Raw genomic sequence first — 21,958 nt, 5'->3', positions numbered from 1 at the left:
AATAATGTAATTCATTAAGAAATAAAAAGTGACAAGAATTTATACACTTCCAATGTACATAGCTGCAAAATAACTGGAAATTAAGTCACTTTTCAATGATATAAAATGTGTACTTGGAACCTTCAAGTACTAACAACAGTGTACATCTAGAATCGTTTCGACTCAACAGGTACTATCTTAAAAAATCATACTACTCCAGGTATTCGTGAATTATGTCTCTTTAGAGTAGCAATAAAATTAAGCGCAAGACGTAACCACGACATAACCATTTGCAAAAGAGAACATTAGTTTCTCTTCATTTTACAGGAAAAAAATAGATAGGATTTAAGCCCATAATCTATCCAAACTACCGGATCCAGGAAACAGACTAAAAAATTAGATGACGTAAAAATCAAGTACTTGATCATAGTATCCTACAATATAATTCTACTGTCTTCTATATTAACCTTCTTCCATAGCCACCGCCTCATTTTCTTGTGCATTTGCTGGCGCGATCTCAGCATTTTCTACCTTCTCGTTGTTCATGTTGTCTGCAACTTTTGCATGCCCTTTCTCATTATCTTCCATACTCTCTGAAAGCTTTGGCTGCTCAATTTCAGCATCAATCACATTAGGATCACTAGTAGTAACAGGTTGATTCGTTTTAGTCTCCTCGACGACCTCGGGGTCATTACCAGAAACAGCCACTGCAGGTTCCTCAGTTTTGGCCTCTATAGCAACCTCAACCACATTAGGTTCACTCGTAGAAACAGGCACCATGGGTTCCTCAGTTTTAGTGTCTATTGCCTCCTCAACCACAATAGGGTCATTAGCAGAAACAGGCACCATCCGTTCCTCAATTTTAGTATCTATTTCCCCCGCAACAACAGTAGGGTCATTAGCAGAAATAGGCACAATGGGTTCCTCGGTTTTAGTCTCGGGTGAACTAGTATGATGTTGATCAAGCACATCAGACTGTACCTCATGCAACTTTGGGGGTATTTCAACTAAAGAACCAGACGCCACAGTTTCTTTATGTGGCTCAGGTTCCCCTTCATGTGGTTCCACTAACATTTCAGTTGATAGGGTAACCACAGGTCCCACTTCTTGCAACCCTTCAGGTACTTTAGCAGAAGGAACAGGTTCGGCTTTCTTAGGTTCATCTGATGCTTCTGGTAAAGAACCATCAACAGTAGCTTCAACCTTTTGCAGCTCCGGTTTTCCTTCAGTAGAAGAAGCAGTCATCATAGGTTGTACTTCCTGCAACTCATGAGGTACATCAGAACTGGTGGGAGGTACAGGTGCTTGGTCAGATGGGATCACAGGATCCACTTTTTGCGGCTCAGCAATCGGTTGAACTGATGGTGCAGGCACTGCAGGTTGTACACTATGCTGATTTTGTGGTACATAACCTGGAGGGGCAGCCGGTATGCCTGGTTCTACATTTAACTGCCTTTGAGATCCTTCTGGTTGAGGTGCAGGACCAGGTTCATCTAGTCTCTGGCGCTTTTGCGGTGTTTCGGCTAGAGACGGTGGTTCTACTTTATGTTGCTTTGGTTGAACTTCAGCTGGAGGATAGACTCTCAAAGTGTTAACCGTATGAACATTATTAGTAGCACCATTTTTGTTTTGGTTAGCCGAGGACTCGTTCACTGCATGAAGTTGCTGCAGCCTATAATCAGTTTCAGGTCTGCGACAAATCTTTCTTAATGCCACAATTTCCTGATATAAGAAACAAAAGTTAAAAACAAAAACAACCATTTATAGGAGATAGGAGATAGGAGATAATTATAATATGATGTATATGGTAGCATACCTCGGACTGATCATGATCATAACGCACGAGAAACCTGCAACGACAACCTCTTACATCATGCCGCCTCCTTTGTGCATCTAGGACATGAGCATCAAAGTAAAGAGCTTGCTCTTTTCCTTCCTGTTAACTCAATACGGCTATTTAGATAGAAATTCTTATTTTAATAATAAAAATAAAAAACAATTATTTGACCTGAAAACAAAGTATGAGATCGGCAGGGAGAACGGCTACACATTCAGAGGATTCACATGGAAGAGACCGTTGTCTCACATTCTTACGGACATTCACCCATTCATCCTCTTCAGCTCCAAAACCCGCAAATCGAACCAGAACTTCCTGATATAATTATAGAATAACATAATTAAATTATCCAAAATATAATCAAGGAAACCAGGCAAATCAAAAGCATTGATTGGTTCCAAAATTACCGGATCACCCGTATCAAGACCCCTATGTGATAGAAACAATGAAACATCATACCTATAAAGAATATCAGAAAAGATTAAATCTTGTTTACAAACTCCTACTTAATATTAAATGTCAAGTAAACATCCATATCTACTAACCATGCACCATCTCTTGCAGATTTAGCTTCATACTCCATCTGAGAGTTATCCGTCACCCTTCCTGCATTTTGAACTGTTCAAATTCATAATTTAACACATTAAATGCCCACAACCCGCCTTTTGAACCCAAATCATTGATAATCTTTTTAATTTATTTCTAATTTCTACCTGAATAAGCGGGTGGATGCTGAGGTGCTTGTGGGAAAGTTCTAACCGAAGCTGAGTTGATTAACCATCCATATTAGGCCATCGATGAGTTAATAATATCAAAATAGAAAGAGGTAAATTCTACCTAAAGGAACAGTCGGATGTTGTGGCACTTGAGGCATAGTTCTAACAGCTACAGTTATATCAAGAATGCACGTAAGTTTCGTTTAACAAATACAGCAAAAAGTACAAAATAACTCACCTGAAGAAGCAGCAAGCGGCTGTGTAGGCTGAGGTGCAACTTTTATCATACCAGAATCATGTTGGGGCATTTGTGTGATATCTAACTTCCCTGGTGATTTAGATGCTTTAGCTCTAATAGCATATCGTCTATTCTGGAACCAATTCCAGACTTGTTTCATTTGAACTTCCATCTTTCCCACTCGTTCTTCAGAATTACTACACACAGAAATCCCGGTTCAGAATCAATATCCAACAATAGTCATATAAAGACTTACTGTACTTTTAGCTAAATCTAAAACTCTAAACCGAGTCAGATTATAAATACATATATACCTGAATTTTTCAGCTAGGGAAACAAGAACTTGACGTTCCGGCATCGCCACTTTGTGTGCTTGCAATATCGACTCCATTTCCGCAATCTTCACATAAACAAAATAGTTATTATACCAACTAGCTAGGTGACCGGTCACATAAGTATACTTTATACTGTATGGTACATATAGGGCACAAATATACAAGATCACTTTCTTTACGTATAAAATAAAATTAATATCATGATTCATGAGCATATATACATATATACAAAAGCGATGAATATATAATTTATAAGCATTTATCACCATATTTGTTCACAGACCTTACTAATTTAGGGTTAGAAAGTGAATTCCAATCAGTCGTATTGTACAAATTAACCACCTCAAAAGTGTCTACATGTAATCATACGGAGTACTTCATGATTTTAGCAAACGTCATATTTAAAAATTAAATAATCACAAATCCTACAGCTACAATTACCTCACACAAAAATACTCACTAATTTGTACATATTTTAGGGATTCGAAAACAATAATCAACAAACCAAAAGTAATTATTTCAATAAACACAATTACAGGATATAAAAGAAGAGATAATAATGACCTCAGCCTGAGTAAAGCGGAACGTAGGACCTCCATTACTAGGAGGTCTTCCCATTTGATTCGATTACGTTCAGTTATTTTCAGTTTTGCTTCTGCAAAACCTAAAAATAATAATCACTGGATTCAGAATAGAATTGATATAACTGTTTTGAAAACTGTAATACGAATCAAGTGAAGGTGGTGGAGTTTGAAAACAGGGGAAATTTGGGGGAACTTGTTTATTGATTAGAAGAAAAAGTAGGAGTAAATTATGTGATCCGAGCGGTTTTTTCGGTTCGGGTTAAACTTGTTGCTCCATGCGATTTTGTAGCTAACGCACTTTGTTTCTTTTAGTGTATATCAAATATAGTCCCTACAAGTTACATGTTTGATCATTAGCTGTCCTTTCTTTTTCTCAAAAAAAAAAAAATAAATAAATAAATAAAAAAAAAATAACAAAATAAAAAAAAATTAAATTAAATTATAAAACAAGTTGAGTTAAAAATTGAATACAGCCTCTAATTAGTCTCCTTATCAATCGATCTATTTTAATAGTGTAACATATCATTTACAAACATTTAAATTTTAAAAATCCTTAAAAGTTTATACATTAATATTTTTAAACTTTAAAAGTTTTAAACTCATTACCTCTTAATCTAAAAAATAAAGGGGTTATGACTAGTGTTTCTTCACAAAAAAATTAATAATGCATGATGCACAACAAGCATAATCCACTTTGTGCTTAAAACGTTTATACATGAAGCTTCGATTGTTGTAAACACAAGGAATCCACACTAAAATAACAACCATCAGAAAATTCAGGGGACAAAACAAAAATTACTTTGGGAGAAAACTAGGAGTTGAAAGGTAAAGTTTGGAGGACCAAACGGTAGCTTCTCTATTATTCATAAAATCCCCTACTAAATCCACCTAAATGTTTAACAGATTTTATCTCTTGCTGGGCTCGAGTTATGTTTCACTAACATAACCATTATCATGAAATAACCAGGAGACATCGAATATTCTCATCTGTCACTCACGCACACGTTCAGGCGAAAACACGAACCGCTAACCAGGAGACATCGAACCACAATCCATATGGGCATGTGGTCGAGCCTTTATCCCATCGAGCGAGCTGGTAAAACCTCCCTATAGGGTCAGTATATACCACCACTATTAGTGTTCAATTGGTTCAAAGAAATCAGGAGCATCCCTACGGATCGAACTCATGACTTCTTCCTATCCCATGACTCAAAGGCATGGGGTGAACTGTTGGGCTATGTACGCTAGTTCATTTAACTTTACTATTAGTGTTTATGCAAGTATCATTAACTTATTATAAGTTGTTTATAAAATTTTATTAAATATATAATATAAATTTAAGAATTTTTCTCAGCAGATAATTTATTATTATAATTAATATATTTTTAATAATTATTAGTTATTAATGGTAATGGTAACTACCGAGTAATAATTTATGCGATAAGGACAAATATGGATCTTCGATTAAAGATGTGACCACTTCGACAAGCAAAATTTTATCATGTTTAAATTCGTATCTTCAGTTTTGTTTGTCTAGGGTGTGTTTGAATAAAACTAGCTGGAGCTGGAGCTTATGGACTAGAACTGGAGCTGAAGTTTATTTTTGAAGCTGGTAGCTGGAGTTTATTAATTGTTATAAGTATTGGTAAACTGGCTGTGGGCATAATTTCCAAATCATAAGCTCTATTTTTTTTTCATAAGCTACTAGAAGTAGCGTATTTTTTAAGAGTTTATGATTTTCATAAGTTCTACTTTTTAAGTATACCAAACGAAACTTATTGTTTGGAGCTTATTAAAATAATAAGCTCAAGCTCCTATAAACTTTCATAAGCTTCCATAAGCTTCAATAAGCTGCTGCGCCAAACACACCCCTAGTCTAAAGTTTTGGAGATCTCTTCTTTATCTTTTGTTTTCATGTTGTAATTGTTGGTTTATTTTTTCTTTAGTAGTTTGCGTTTTCGTTTAGTTTAGATGTTGGTTCATTTTACACGGATTGTTCGTTTGTGAGTTTCCTCTTCATTATTAACATATTCGTTTTTCAGAAGGAAAAAGGGACGAATATGGAAACCAGAACAAACAAAGTTGCTCTTAAATCGAAAACTAATAAATAAATAAATAAATAAATATAAACAAATAATAATATTCTGAAATGCCCCGTTCATATCGATCATAAACGATTCACAATAGTTGATTTCATTGCGAGGTATTTGACCTCTATATGATAAGTTTTACAAACATTGCATTCGTTTTTAAAAGACAAGCTTTCATTACATCGAAAGTTGACAGGCATGCATATCATTTCATAATATCCAACTATAAATGACCTAATATGTCATTTACTTAATCATAATCTTTATTGAACTCAACGACTTTAATACAACGTCTTTTGAAATATGCCATGAATGACTCCAAGTAATATCTTTAAAATGAGCAAATGCACAGCGGAAGATTTCTTTCAATCCTGAGAATAAACTGAAATGTGGGGGGTACATATTGATTATAAACGTTCCATATTAATTGATTTCGTCGCGAGGTTTTGAACTCTATATGAGACGTTTTTCAAAGACTGCATTCATTTTTAAAACAACCATAACCTTTATTTTATCGATAAAGGTTTAAAAAGCATTACGTAGATTATCAAATAATGATAATCTAAAATATACCGTTTACACACGATCATTACATAATGGTTTACAATAAGAATATATTACATCAAAAATACGTTTCTTGAATGCAGTTTTTACATAATATCATACAAGCATGGACTCCAAATCTTGTCCTTATTTTAGTATGCAACAGCGGAAACTCTCAATAATCACCTGAGAATAAACATGCTTAAAACGTCAACAAAAATGTTGGTGAGTTATATGTTTAACCTATATATTATCAAATCATAATAATAGACTACAAGATTTCATTTTTATAACACATCTCATATCAGGCATTTCGCAAACTGCATAGAGATAAAAATCATTCATATGTTGAACACCTGGTAACCGACCTTAACAAGATGCATATAGAATATCCCCATCATTTCGGGACTCTCATCGGATATGATAAATCGAAGTACTAAAGCATCCGTAACTCGAATGAGGCTTGTTGGGCCAAATAGATCTATCTTTAGGATTCGCGTCAATTAGGGGTCATTTCCCTAATTCTTAGGCTACCAAGCTAAAAAGGGGCATATTCGGTTCGATAATCCAACATAGAAAGTATTTTCGATTACTTGTGTCTATTTTGTAAAACTTTATAAAACTGCATGTATTCTCATCCCAAAAATAATAGATTTTTAAAAGTGGGACTATAACTCACTTTCACAGATTTTTACTTCGTTGGGAAGTAAGACTTGGCCACTGGTCGATTCACGAACCTATAACAAATATGTACATATATATCAAAGTATGTTCAAAATATATTTACAACATTTTTAATACGTTTTAATGTTTTAAGTTTATTAAGTCAGATGTCCTCATTAGTAACCTACAACTAGTTATCCACAGATAGATGTACAGAAATAAATTGATATATATTATCTTGAATCAATCCACGACCCAGTGTATACACGTCTCAGGCTAGATCACAACTCAAAGTATATATATTTTTGGAATCAACCTCAACCCTGTATAGCTAACTCCAACATTACTGCATATAGAGTGTCTATGGTTGTTTCAAATAATATATATAGATGGGTCGATATGATATGTCAAAACATTTGCATACGTGTCTATGGTATCCCAAGATTACATAATATATTAGAATACATGTATAATAAAACATAAGTTAGCTAGGATATGATTTGAATAGAATTGTTACAATATTCCCGTAGCTACAACAATCAAAAAAATATCCAATCTTGTTTTACCCATAACTTCTTCGTTTTAAATCCGTTTTGAGTGAATCAAATTGCTATGGTTTCATATTGAACTCTATTTTATGAATATAAACAGAAAAAGTATAGGTTTATAGTTGTAAATATAAGTTACAAGTTGTTTTTGTAAGAGATAGTCATTTCAGTCAAAAGAACGACGTCTTGATGACCATTTTGAAAAACATACTTTCACTTTGAGTTTAACCATGATTTTTGGATATAGTTTCATGTTCATAAGAAAAATCATTTTTACATAAGAACAACTTTTAAATCAAAGTTTATCATAGTTTTTAATTAACTAACTCAAAACAGCCTGCGGTGTTACTACGACGGCGTATATCCGGTTTTACGGTGTTTTTCGTGTTTTCAGGTTTTAAATCATTAAGTTGGCATATCATATAGATATAGAACATGTGTCAAGTTGATTTTAAAAGTCAATTTAGAAGGATTAACTTTTGTTTGCGAACAAGTTTAGAATTAACTAAACTATGTTCTAGTGATTTCAAGTTTAAACCTTCGAATAAGGTAGTTTTATATATATGAATCGAATGATGTTATGAATATCATTACTACCTCAGGTTTTGTGGATAAATCTACTGGAAATGAGAAAAATAGATCTAGCTTCAAAGGATCCTTTGATGGCTTGAAAGTTCTTGAAGCAGAATCATGACACGAAAACATGTTCAAGTAAGATTTCCACTCGAAATAAGATTGTTATAGTTATAGAAATTGAATCAAAGTTTGAATATGAGTATTACCTTATATTAGAAAGATATCTTACTGTAAATAAGAAAGATTTCTTGAGGTTAGATGATCACTTTATAAGATTGGAAGTAAGCTAGCAAACTTGGAAGTATTCTTGATTTTATGAAACTAGAACTTATAGAATTTATGAAGAACACTTAGAACTTGAAGATAGAACTTGAGAGAGATCAATTCGATGAAGAAAATTGAAGAATGAAAGTGTTTGTAGGTGTTTTTGGTCGTTGGTATATGGATTATATATAAAGGATGTGTAATTTTGTTTACATGTAAATAAGTCATGAATGATTACTAATATTTTTGTAATTTTATGAGATATTTCATGCTAGTTGCCAAATGATGGTTCCCACATGTGTTAGGTGACTCACATGGGCTGCTAAGAGTTGATCATTGGAGTGTATATACCAATAGTACATACATCTAAAAGCTGTGTATTGTACGAGTACGAATACGGGTGCATACGAGTAGAATTGTTGATGAAACTGAACGAGAATGTAATTGTAAGTATTTTTGTTAAGTAGAAGTATTTTGATAAGTGTCTTGAAGTCTTTCAAAAGTGTATGAATACATATTAAAACACTACATGTATATGCATTTTAACTGAGTTGTTAAGTCATCGTTAGTCGTTAGATGTAAATGTTGTTTTGAAACCTTTAGGTTAACGATCTTGTTAAATGTTGTTAACCCATTATTTATTATATCTAAAGAGATGTTAAATTATTACATTATCATGATATTATGATATATTAATATATCTTAGTATGATATATATACAGTTAAATGTTGTTACAACGATAATCGTTACATATATGTCTTGTTTCGAAATCATTAAGTTAGTAGTATTGTTTTTACATATGTAGTTCATTGTTAATACACTTAATGATATGTTTACTTATAATTTATCATGATTAAATGTGACGATCGCTCCAAATCCATATGGACGAACACGTCATTCATCGATTTCATTGCGAGGTATTTGACCTCTATATGATACGTTTTGTAAACATTGCATTCTTTTGAAAAGGCACACCATAAATGAATATTTAAATCAAAGGTTTTCGACATCTGATGATTTCTACATATTGACAATCACCGTAAATAATAGTTCACAATAGTACTTCCGTTGACAATGCAGTCAAAATAAGATACATGGTGATGATTTGGTGAATGCAACGTTTCCTTGAAAAATACGCCATGTAAGACTCCATGCATATAGCTTGTCTAACATATAAGCAACCAGAGGAAGACTTCTAGGGAACCTGAGAATAAACATGCTAACAAGTGTCAACACAAAGTTTGGTGAGTTCATAGTTTTAATGTTTTGCATAATCTGTACATAAAGGTGGATCACAAGATTTCAGTTGTTTCATCCAGAAACGTTTATCAAAATATTCTACGAAATTGAGCACCCTGGTAACTAAACTTAACGTATATATAATTTGTACCATTTGTATAATCATCTTAATAATACACGCAAAGCAACGTGTACGCTTCTCAAATAGCATACTCCGTTAAAAGGCCAGTGCTCTAGCTCGGACGGGGATATCAAGCCCTATGGATCCATATACTACTACTCGCGCCTACCAGTTCTTATAATCGGCAGTTACTAGTTACCAAAGCTAAGGGATTTTCGGTTCAAACTCAGTATAGAATTTAGTATGTACTTGTGTCCATTGTTTAAAATAAAGTGCATGTATTCTCAGCCCAAAAATATATATTGCAAAAGCATTTAAAAAGGGAGCAAATGAAACTCACCTTAGCAGCATATAAAGTCGTTCACCAAAATGTGACTGAAACTCGGATTACCAAATAACCGTATATCTCAACCTAGAGAACATATGTTGGTCAATAAATGTCAATCAAGCTAGGCCAGGTTATAGTGTATCACAATCCTAATGCTCGAGATCGACATACAAAAGTTTATCAAAAGTCATTTCAAAAAGTCATTCTGACTTAATACTATAGTTGAATGATCATGGCAATCGAAACATTTTAACATTTCACATAGTTTCCCAATTCTTGTAAAATTAGTCTATAGTTTTTTATAAGGCTTTAAAACATGATAAAACAGTCAATTTTGACAATTGTTCAACAAAACGAGACGTGCCTTAAATAAGGATTCATTTACTCGGCTGATAATATTTAAAAATCCATTTTATCAATCTCGTAAACAAGTTGTTTAAATCTTAATTGCAGATTCAAAAGCAATTTCAATTAACGTTGATCATAATTCAGTTGCTCATATCTTTTAATTCGTTCATCGAAATTTCGTGATTTCTAAATGAAAAGTTATTGATTTTTCGCCAGCTTTCCAAAAACATGCATATCATATACCTTTTATCAGTAACATATATATTAAATTCGTGATTCATCATAAACTCTTTAACGACAAAATTTAGCATACAAGCATGCATAAACATATATACTCGAGCACTAGACATGGATACACAATTAATATATAAAAGATAAGATATGAATGCTTACGTATCAATATTGAGATTCAATATTGTAGGAAAGTACGTAGATGCAACAGAGATGATAAACACTAGATTTGATTCACAAATATACCCTCGAACATTACCCATAACCTCCTTGGCAATAACCCATAATTTCCTTAGCTCTATCCCGCTCAAAAACCCATTTTAAAGGTGACACGCTCATAACCTCGTCGTAGTATTTTATGTATATATACTACTAATAATAATATTATAATAAGATTAATAATAATAATATTAATCTTAATAATAATAATAATAATAATAATAATAATAATAATAATAATAATAATAATAATAATAATAATAATAATATAATAAATAATAATAGTATGTGGAGACCAGATCGAGCTTTTATAGTATGTGGCCTGCTACAGTACCTCATGCGATCGCATGAGTTTTCAGTGTTTTTGCCATGCGATCGCATGGCCGTCTTATCCGTTTTTGTTTGCTAGTTCGCCGACATTAAATAGTATTTACTGTAGCAATAGTGGTACTGTAGCAAATAGTGTTTACTGTAGCACTATAGCAAAGTACGGTTTCACTGTAGCAAATAGTGTTTTACTGTAGCAAATAGTGTTTTACTGTAGCAAATAGTGTTTTACTGTAGGAAAGTCATTTTTACTTGTACATATATATATATATATATATACATACATACATATAATTGTTCATGAATTGTCGAGAGCAGTCAAATGTAATTGAATACATGAAACAGTTCTAAAATTTTGAGATTCAACTTCACAGACTTTGCTTATCGTGTCGGAAACGTTAAAGATTAAGTTTAAATTTGGTCAGAAATTTCCGGGTCATCACATTAAACATAGTGTATCAATATCTTAATATGATTCATATGTATTTAGTAAGACGTTGTTATAACGATAATTGTTATATATATCGTTTCGAGTTTCCTAATTCAATAAACTCAATTTTATGTATATAACTCATTGTTAAAATATCTAATGAGATACTTACTTATCATAATATCATGTTAACTATATATATAATCATATATATGTCATCATATAATTTTTACAAGTTTTAATGGTTCGTGAATCACCGGTCAACTTGGGTGGTCAATTGTCTATATGAAACCTATTTCAATTAATCAAGTCTTAACAAGTTTGATTGCTTAACATGTTGGAAACACTTAATCATGTAAATAACAATTTCATTTAATATATATAAACATGAAAAAGTTCGGGTCACTACAGTACCTACCCGTTAAATAAATTTCGTCCCGAAATTTTAAGCAGTTGGAGGTGTTGACGTATCTTCTGGAAATAAGTGCGGGTAATTTTTCTTCATCTGATCTTCTCGTTCCCAGGTGAACTCGGGTCCTCTACGAGCATTCCATCGAACCTTAACAATTGGTATCTTGTTTTGTTTAAGTCTTTTAACCTCACGATCCATTATTTCGACGGGTTCTTCGATGAATCGAAGTTTTTCGTTGATTTGGATTTCGTCTAACGGAATAGTGAGATCTTCTTTAGCAAAACATTTCTTCAAATTCAAGACGTGGAAAGTGTTATGTACAGCCGCGAGTTGTTGAGGTAATTCAAGTCGGTAAGCTACTGGTCCGACACGATCAATAATCTTGAATGGTCCAATATACCTGGGATTTAATTTCCCTCGTTTACCAAATCGAACAACGCCTTTCCAAGGTGCAACTTTAAGCATGACCATCTCTCCAATTTCAAATTCTATATCTTTTCTTTTAATGTCGGTGTAGCTTTTTTGACGACTTTGGGCGGTTTTCAACCGTTGTTGAATTTGGATAATCTTCTCGGTAGTTTCTTGTACTATCTCCGGACCCGTAATCTGTCTATCCCCCACTTCACTCCAACAAGTCGGAGACCTGCACTTTCTACCATAAAGTGCTTCAAACGGCGCCATCTCAATGCTAGAATGGTAACTGTTGTTGTAGGAAAATTCTGCTAACGGTAGGTGTCGATCCCAACTGTTTTCGAAATCAATAACACATGCTTGTAGCATATCTTTAAGCGTTTGTATCGTCCTTTCACTTTGCCCATCAGTTTGTGGATGATAGGCAGTACTCATGTCTAGACGAGTTCCTAATGCTTGCGGTAATGTCTGCCAGAATCTTGAAATAAATCTGCCATCCCTATCAGAGATAATAGAGATTGGTATTCCATGTCTGGAGACGACTTCTTTCAAATACAGTCATGCTAACTTCTCCATCTTGTCATTTTCTCTTATTGGCAGGAAGTGTGCTGATTTGGTGAGACGATCAACTATTACCCAAATAGTATCAAAACCACTTGCAGTTCTTGGCAATTTAGTGATGAAATCCATGGTAATGTTTTTCCATTTCCATTCCGGGATTTCGGGTTGTTGAAGTAGACCTGATGGTTTCTGATGCTCAGCTTTGACCTTAGAACATGTCAAACATTCTCCTACGTATTTAGCAACATCGGCTTTCATACCCGGCCACCAAAAATGTTTCTTGAGATCTTTGTACATCTTTCCCGTTCCAGGATGTATTGAGTATCTGGTTTTATGAGCTTCTCTAAGTATCATTTCTCTCATATCTCCAAATTTTGGTACCTAAATTCTTTCAGCCCTATACCGGGTTCCGTCTTCCCGAATATTAAGATGCTTCTCCTGTGACAACCCGGAAATTTCCAACCAAATTTAAACTTTAATCTTTATATGTTTCCGACACGATAAGAAATATTTGTTAAGTTAAATTTCAAGAATTTTAAACTATGTTCATACATTCATTCAACCTCGACCAAGTTCCAACGATTCACGAACCATTAAACGAATATGATTATATATGTATATGTGTATATATATTATAACTTGAAACGTAAACAAAATATTAGATTAAATACTTTATATGATTGTATCTATTTCAAAATGTTTATCAATGGAATTAGAAGATAAGATCAAATGATTGAATTATCAGATATATTGAATTATGATTACAAGTCTCTGTTGAAAGGCCCACGTTGATTTGAGAAATCTTTCTATTTTAACAATATTCGGAAAATGGTAAAGTGATTTATAAATAAGAACAATTTGTCAATCATTGAGAACTAGACAAAGGATAGTGGAAGATTGAATCTCATAAAGACTCGATTGATCTATTTAGTTTCAAACGTACACGTTTTCAGGTTAAAATGAACTTTATTATTAAAACGTATATAACTTTTATAAATATCTAGAACTACTTTTGACAACTCATTACTTAACTAGTATGATAAAGATAAAGATATTTATATTTTATTTTATTAAATATATATAACGATTTAAATTAATATTATATATATATTTATACGCGTATTATACGTACATAGTTTTATACTTTTACTATACTTAAACTTTACCTTTACTTTATTTTTACTTTACTTTAACTTTAATAATTCACTTTAATAATTCATACTTTAATAATTCATACTTTAATAATTCACTTTAATAATTCATACTTTAATAATTCACTTTAATAATTCATACTTTAATAATTCACTTTAATAATTCAAAAATCTATTATAAATAGAATTCAATAGGTTTCATTATTTCATAAAAACTTGAAAATATTTTCTCTAAACTCTCACAATCGATTTACATATATATATTTACTCCGTATTATTTCAAGATATTATTAGTATACATAAAATATTACGACGGAGTGCTGTCCGAGTGATTTCGAAATTGTTTTTCGAGTAGGATAGGATTAAGGAAATTATGGGTTATAGCTATGGAGGTGATTGAGTATGGTTCATGGGTATGCTCGTGAGGTCAATATAGTGTTTATCATTTCCGTTGCGTCTACGTACCTTTCCTGCAATATTGAATCTCAATATTGATACGTGAGTACTCATAATTTAACTTTTACATACTAATAGTGTATCCCTGACTAGTGCTCGAGTATTTAGGATTATGCATGCTTGTACTTTTGATATTGCCCTTAGACAGGTTAGGTTGAATATTGAATTAGTTACACTTGCGGTTGAAATATGGTGCAAAGGTTACAAACACCAGCAGCAGCACCAACAGCATAATCAGTACCACCAACATCAACGTCAACAGTACCATTACCACCCCCAACCACAACCGCGTCGTAAACCTCAACTCCACAATCTGTCCCACGAGCATCAAGGTCATACGTCCTATAAATAATATGGAAGACTAACAACAACAAACGATGAAGTATTAATTCATGACTTCATCGGAGAAATATTTTACGGTGATTATGTAATCTCTAAAATTTTAGAGATTACTTATTCTAGATCTAACCATAAATCAGATGAGTGAACCGAAATGATAAAAGAAACCCTGACCAGAATGGTGCATGATTTACAAACTAGACTTGTTTTACCAACAACATCAACAGTACCGCCAGCATCACCAGCATCGTCAGTGTTGTCAGCATCAGCATTAGCAGCACCTATAAGCTCACAAGCTCCGTCAGTTCAAGAATCACCGCGGACATCATTATGAATCAACAACGAGTATATTATATCAACGAGTTATGAAGAATTAACTCATTTCCACTGAAGGATTTATATGTATATCTTATATATAAATCTTTAAACCATAATAAATCTTTCCGTACTAAGCTATTATGTGTAAATCTTAACTACTCGGTTAATTCATATTACTAATATGCAATAATGCACGTCCTTCGTCCGCAACTTAACTATCGTTAACTACAACCTCTGTCTCAATTCAATAAATTCCAATTCATAATAAATCAAGTGTATTATTCAAATATATGTTGATTTTACACTTTCGTCGTCAATGTGCTCGAAACTTTTCAGATAACATCATTCGTACTTTGCGAAGTTCACAAGAATTTAATGAAAACCAACATCATGCCCCAACAAATAACGAAGTATTGATTCATAATTTCAATATTATTGAAGTAATACTTATGTAATCTCTAAAGCCTTTAAGGGATTATTCAATTCTAGTTTCAACCGTAAATTAAATGAGTTTAATTTAATATTAACTCATTAAATCGATGTTACATCTGAAGAAAATATACATATATATATATATATATATATATATATATATATATTTTTTCAAAAAGACTGTAATAAAAATTCTTTTGTACAAAATATTAATTGTGAAATATTTTTTTAACGGGCAGGTAATACCCGAGAGATATATAAATTCACAATTAATATGTTACATTCTTCGAATCTGATTCATCAATCATCAACTATACTCACTATTTTCTCAAACAATATATATTCTTTTATAGAAATCAAAACAACCACACTCATTCAAAATTTAATTACATATTCTGATTTTGAAATCTCAGAATTCAACTCGAGATATGACCGAAATCATCACTCTTAGATCCTTACATCTTTCACAAGCTATACTTTGACTTCAAAAATGTGTTAGAACATCATATGTATATTAACGATTACAATCTGTGTTCAAAACCCTTCAAAATTCCTGAAGACACTTCAAATAATGAACAATCGAGATGATGATCCAACCACATATTAACCACAGTCTTGCATCTGAAAAGCTCTCGAAACCAGAGTCATAATTTAACACGTATGCGTGTCAGACCCTTTGGCATTTATTAGCAAAAATAACTTTGCGTTTCCTTTTCAAATTAGTCAGTTTTGTCACAGCTTTAGCAAGTTAACTTCGACTTTTCAGTTGAAACAGTCTTATTATAACCTTGATATAGACGTTGCCCTTTCGTCATCGTTACCGGAGAACCTTTTATGTCTCACCACATTAAAAATAAACTTACCAACAACTTCACTGATCTTTGACTTTTCGAAAAGTCATTATATTTATCGAAACCCCATCATTTACTCATCCGCATCTTGTAACAAGAATTGTCATGCCAATTACTGGGAATCAACAATTAGTATTTTGAAATCTTGCAGCATGTCTCTGCCAACGGTTATAGATGTATATATAACGTCTATCTCCTAGAATTATATACTTTGAATGTGAAGTTTCTGAAAAACACCCTAAACTGCGAACTAGTTCTCCGAAGTTTGGAAAATGCTGATGAAGTAGCAAAAACTGTAAATGACCTTAACAGTCAAAAGTTTGATAATAAAGGATAGTGTGTTGGAAAAGCTTAGAAAAAGAGAAGGTTTGGAACTGGAAAACGGATTAAGCAAACCATGAAGGAGGCTATGGACAAATCACAAAGACTAAACCTGCCTTCAAAGAATCCAAATGATTCAGTGTCTGCTGAAATTATTATCAAATACCTTACTCCTGACTCTAAACCCTTGTGAATAATATTCTTCATCATCCTCTGATCTTAGATATTCTAAAATATCATCATATCTTTCATTATAAATATCCTCCATATTTCTGAAGATATTTTCTTAATTTTTCTTATTTGAAATCATTTACCTCTTCGCGCTATCTGTATTACATCATAAAAGAAACTATTTTAGTTTCTAAATTCTGAAACATTCAAGTTTAAAATAGGAATATTTTGAAGTAGTGTTGAGAACTGAAGCATGAATTAGTATAATATAATGACACTTGATCAACGTGATTATATTACAGTAAGTCATGCTGAGTTTCTAAATGGAACGTGATGATTCACAGATCATAACATCATCATGTGCCATGTTATACGACTCTTGTATTCTATTTAATCTCTAAAATATCAAGAAAATATTTCTTGATGATTCGGCCTTTTCCAAGGTATTCTAGTAATTTGACAAGTCAAGATCGTGCCATCACAATTTCCTTCCTAGAACATTAACAATGTTCATTCTGAAATTCATATCTGTGAAATCTGGACCATTACAAGAGGTGCTTAATCGTAAGAAGAAGAAACGAAAGGACAAAACTCCGAAATAGAAATTGGGGTATAAATTGCAGCAAATGAAAGAGAGCATTAACTGTGAATGATAATGATTATAGAAGACAGAAGCAGAGACTTTGAAATATAAGGGAACATATAAAGCCCAACAATAAACCAGAAATTATAAACCATATATATCGATGCATATAGCAATATAAAGATACGGGAGAACTAGAAACACTATAAACCCAAGAGTATAGTAGAAGTAAATAGATTCTTCTGGCGGTAGATGAAAAAGAAGAATGACCGATATGAAAGTAAGAAGTATATCGAGAATCAGAACTGGATGGAGCATATTGATGAATACTTTAAAATATGAGTTGAGGGGGAAAGAATAGAAGGTGATGAAACATGACTAGGAACTTAGAAATCAACAGATTTAACTCACACAATGGCGAAATAAGTGAATCAAACCCTCTAGTGAATAGGTTAAGTTTTTTTTTTTTTATTAATTTAGTCAAACCACAACTAAATCAAGTGTGATTAGATCAACACCTAGAGCTATTATTCACCACCTGGGTGATTTGGACTGAGAGAGAATCGGAGGAGCTCACTAGATCTGAGTGTGTGTAACAAATGAGAGGCTTAACTTAAAATGAAGAACATAAGACTTTATATACCCCTGCTGTTGACTCACCCATACGATTCATTCATCACACATACGAGTTGGCTTCATCAGCCGTACAGGTGATCACTCACTCGTGTCTTCTCATTTAGGTTGTAATTGTGACTTAGCTCAGCATCAACCGTGCGTATGAGCCTGTCAGCCGTACTAGTGAGGCTTCACTCGTACGTCTGACTAAGTCTAACATAGTCAAACATCTAAATCTCGTTCCTGCAGTTCCTATAACCACATACAAACACGGATAGTATAATAACGAGCAATCATGGTGGCCTGTAAACTGTTGTACCTGCAATGGACGTGGGTAGATGTCTAGGGACTTGCATAAAATGCATCAACAGAAGGTGTGAGTTGTAAGGAAACGAAGGAGGTGAATGTATAAGAAAATCTCCGACAGAACAATTAAAATGGATGATCGCATTTAAAGCGGATCCTAATTCCCTTGATTACCAGAGAGTCAAATCTTATTAAGAAAATTTTCTTCAAATCCCTTGAAATCTGGGAATCAATCATATCTACGTCAAATGATAAGATGAATCTACACTTACTCATTTCACTCTTCTATGTTAGCTTCATTCGTACTCTTCATATAAATGGATTGTTTATCCAAATTATTCGCTGATAATAAAACTCTAATTTTCAGCCCGTATGCATCATGAAAACATACTTATTATCATTCACGACCTTTCCACTCAAATTTCGGGACGAAATTTCTTTAACGGGTAGGTACTGTGACAACCCGGAAATTTCCAACCAAATTTAAACTTTAATCTTTATATGTTTTTGACACGATAAGAAATATTTGTTAAGTTAAATTTCAAGAATTTTAAACTATGTTCATACATTCATTCAACCTCGACCAAGTTCCAACGATTCACGAACCATTAAATGAATATGATTATATATGTATATGTGTATATATATTATAACTTGAAACGTTAACAAAATATTAGATTAAATACTTTATATGATTGTATCTATTTCAAAATGTTTATCAATGGAATTAGAAGATAAGATCAAATGATTGAATTATCAGATATATTGAATTATGATTACAAGTCTCTGTTGAAAGGCCCACGTTGATTTGAGAAATCTTTCTATTTTAACAATATTCGTAAAATGGTAAAGTGATTTATAAATAAGAACAATTTGTCAATCATTAAGAACTAGACAAAGGATAGTGGAAGATTGAATCTCATAAAGACTCGATTGATCTATTTAGTTTCAAACGTACAAAAACGTTTTCAGGTTAAAATGAACTTTATTATTAAAACGTATATAACTTTTATAAATATCTAGAACCACTTTTGACAACTCATTACTTAAATAGTATGATAAAGATAAAGATATTTATATTTTATTTTATTTTATTAAATATATATAACGATTTAAATTAATATTATATATATTTATACGCGTATTATACGTACATAGTTTTATACTTTTACTATACTTAAACTTTACCTTTACTTTATTTTTACTTTACTTTAACTTTAATAATTCACTTTAATAATTCATACATTAATAATTCACTTTAATAATTCATACTTTAATAATTCACTTTAATAATTCATACTTTAATAATTCACTTTAATAATTCATACTTTAATAATTCACTTTAATAATTCATACTTTAATAATTCACTTTAATAATTCATACTTTAATAATTCACTTTAATAATTCAAAAATCTATTATAAATAGAATTCAATAGGTTTCATTATTTCATAGAAACTTGAAAATATTTTTCTCTAAACTCTCACAATCGATTTACATATATATATTTACTCCGTATTATTTCAAGATATTATTAGTATACATAAAATATTACGACGGAGTGCTGTCCGAGTGATTTTGAAATTGTTTTTCGAGTGTGATAAGATTAAGGAAATTATGGGTTATAGCTATGGAGGTGATTGAGTATGGTTCATAGGTATGCTTGTGAGGTCAATATAGTGTTTATCATTTCCGTTGCGTCTACGTACCTTTCCTGCAATATTGAATCTCAATATTGATACGTTCGTGAATTCGAGGCCAACCTTACATTTGTTCAATGACGTTATATGTATTTGTACTACGAAATACAGTATGGTGAGTTTCATTTACCTTTTTACCCTTTATATTTTTGGGACTGAGAATACATGCGCTTTTATAAATGTTTGACGAAATAGACACAAGTAATTGAAACTACATTCTATGGTTGAATTATCGAAATCAAATATGCCCCTTTTTATTAAAGTCTGGTAATCTAAGAATTAGGGAACAGACACCCTAATTGACGCGAATCCTAAAGATAGATCTATTGGGCCTAACAAACCACATCCAAAGTACCGGATGCTTTAGTACTTCGAAATTTATATCATGTCCGAAGGAGGATCCCGGAATGATAGGGGATATTCTTATATGTATCTAGTTAATGTCGGTTACCAGGTGTTCACCATATGAATGATTATTTTTGTCTCTATGCATGGGACGTATATTTATGAGAACTGGAAATGAAATTCTTGTGGTCTATTAAAATGATGGAAATAAATGATTATGATAAACTAATGAACTCACCAACCTTTTGGTTGACACTTTAAAGCATGTTTATTCTCAGGTGTTAAAGAAATCTTCCGCTGTGCATTTGCTCATTTTAAAGATATTACTTGGAGTCTTTCATAGCATATTTTGAAGAACGTTGCATTCGAGTCATTGAGTTCATCAAAGATTATTATTAAATCAATTTATAGTTGGATAGTAGATATTATGAAATGGTATGCGTACCTGTCAATTTTCGATGTAAAGAAAGATTGTCTTTTAAAAACGAATGCAATGTTTGTAAAATGTATCATATAGAGGTCAAATACCTCGCAATGTAATCAACTATTGTGAATCGTTTATAATGTATATGAACGGGTCCTTTCATCTCCGATCCTTTGGGTATTTCATCCTTTAAGTTTCTCTCTTTTAAAACTCCTTGTTGCGCCTCCTTTATTTGAGTAGTAAGGTTAGTGTGAATCATTATATTCATAGATTTTACACGAATGGGTTCTCTGTCCTTTCTGCTCAAGGCGTAGGCAACCACATTTGCTTTCCCCGGGTGATAACGAATCTCAAAGTCGTAATCATTCAACAATTCAATCCATCTGCGCTGCCTCATGTTCAGTTGTTTCTGATTAAATATGTGTTGAAGACTTTTGTGGTCGGTATATATAATACTTTTGACCCCATATAAGTAGTGTCTCCAAGTCTTTAATGCAAAAACAACCGCCCCTAATTCTAAATCATGCGTCGTATAATTCTGCTCGTGAATCTTCAAGTGTCTAGACGCATAAGCAATTACTTTCGTTCGTTGCATTAATACACAATCGAGACCTTGCTTTGAGGCGTCACAATATATCACAAAATCATTATTCCCTTCAGGTAATGACAATATAGGTGTTGTAGTTAACTTTTTCTTTAACAATTGAAACGCTTTTTCTTGTTCATCCTTCCATTTAAATTTCCTCCCTTTATGCGTTAATGCAGTCAAGGGTTTTGCTATTTTGGAAAAATCTTGGATGAATCTCCTGTAATAACCAGCTAGCCCAAAAAATTGGCGTATGTGTTTCGGAGTTTTCGGGGTTTCCCACTTTTCAACGGTTTCAATCTTTGCTGGATCCACCTGAATACCTTATTTGTTCACTATATGACCGAGGAATTGAACTTC

At 32.6% G+C, this 21,958-nt stretch overlaps 1 protein-coding gene across 2 annotated transcripts; it reads right to left on the bottom strand.

Annotated features, from left to right (window-relative positions):
• Positions 1-286: 286 nt before the first annotated feature.
• On the bottom strand, positions 287-3,927 carry LOC139845561 (uncharacterized). Of its 2 annotated transcripts, none has more exons than XM_071835820.1 (10): positions 3,670-3,927; positions 3,085-3,170; positions 2,771-2,967; positions 2,654-2,701; positions 2,530-2,580; positions 2,362-2,434; positions 2,224-2,275; positions 1,988-2,131; positions 1,796-1,915; positions 287-1,701 (listed from the first exon to the last, which is right to left on the bottom strand). In XM_071835820.1, the coding sequence occupies exons 1-10, from the start codon at positions 3,721-3,723 to the stop codon at positions 442-444; spliced, it is 2,085 nt and encodes a 694-aa protein (XP_071691921.1). In that variant the 5' UTR covers positions 3,724-3,927; the 3' UTR covers positions 287-441. The 2 variants fall into 2 exon arrangements, with proteins under 2 accessions (XP_071691921.1, XP_071691922.1); XM_071835821.1 differs by having other exon boundaries at positions 2,362-2,422.
• Between the last annotated feature and the right edge of the window lie 18,031 nt (positions 3,928-21,958).

Source organism: Rutidosis leptorrhynchoides, chromosome 4 (genome assembly GCF_046630445.1).
Source record: "Rutidosis leptorrhynchoides isolate AG116_Rl617_1_P2 chromosome 4, CSIRO_AGI_Rlap_v1, whole genome shotgun sequence".
Classification (NCBI taxonomy): Eukaryota; Viridiplantae; Streptophyta; class Magnoliopsida; order Asterales; family Asteraceae; genus Rutidosis; species Rutidosis leptorrhynchoides.
This window is presented reverse-complemented; position numbering and strand designations above follow the sequence as displayed.

Coding starts and splice junctions, on each gene's coding strand:
- LOC139845561 (XM_071835820.1), bottom strand. CDS start 3,723: ATGGGAAGACCTCCTAGTAATGGAGGTCCTACGTTCCGCTTTACTCAG. Junction 2,968..3,084: donor TCCCTAGCTGAAAAATTCAG/GTATATATGTAT, acceptor TTCTGTGTGTAG/TAATTCTGAAGAACGAGTGG. Junction 2,702..2,770: donor GCCGCTTGCTGCTTCTTCAG/GTGAGTTATTTT, acceptor ATATAACTGTAG/CTGTTAGAACTATGCCTCAA.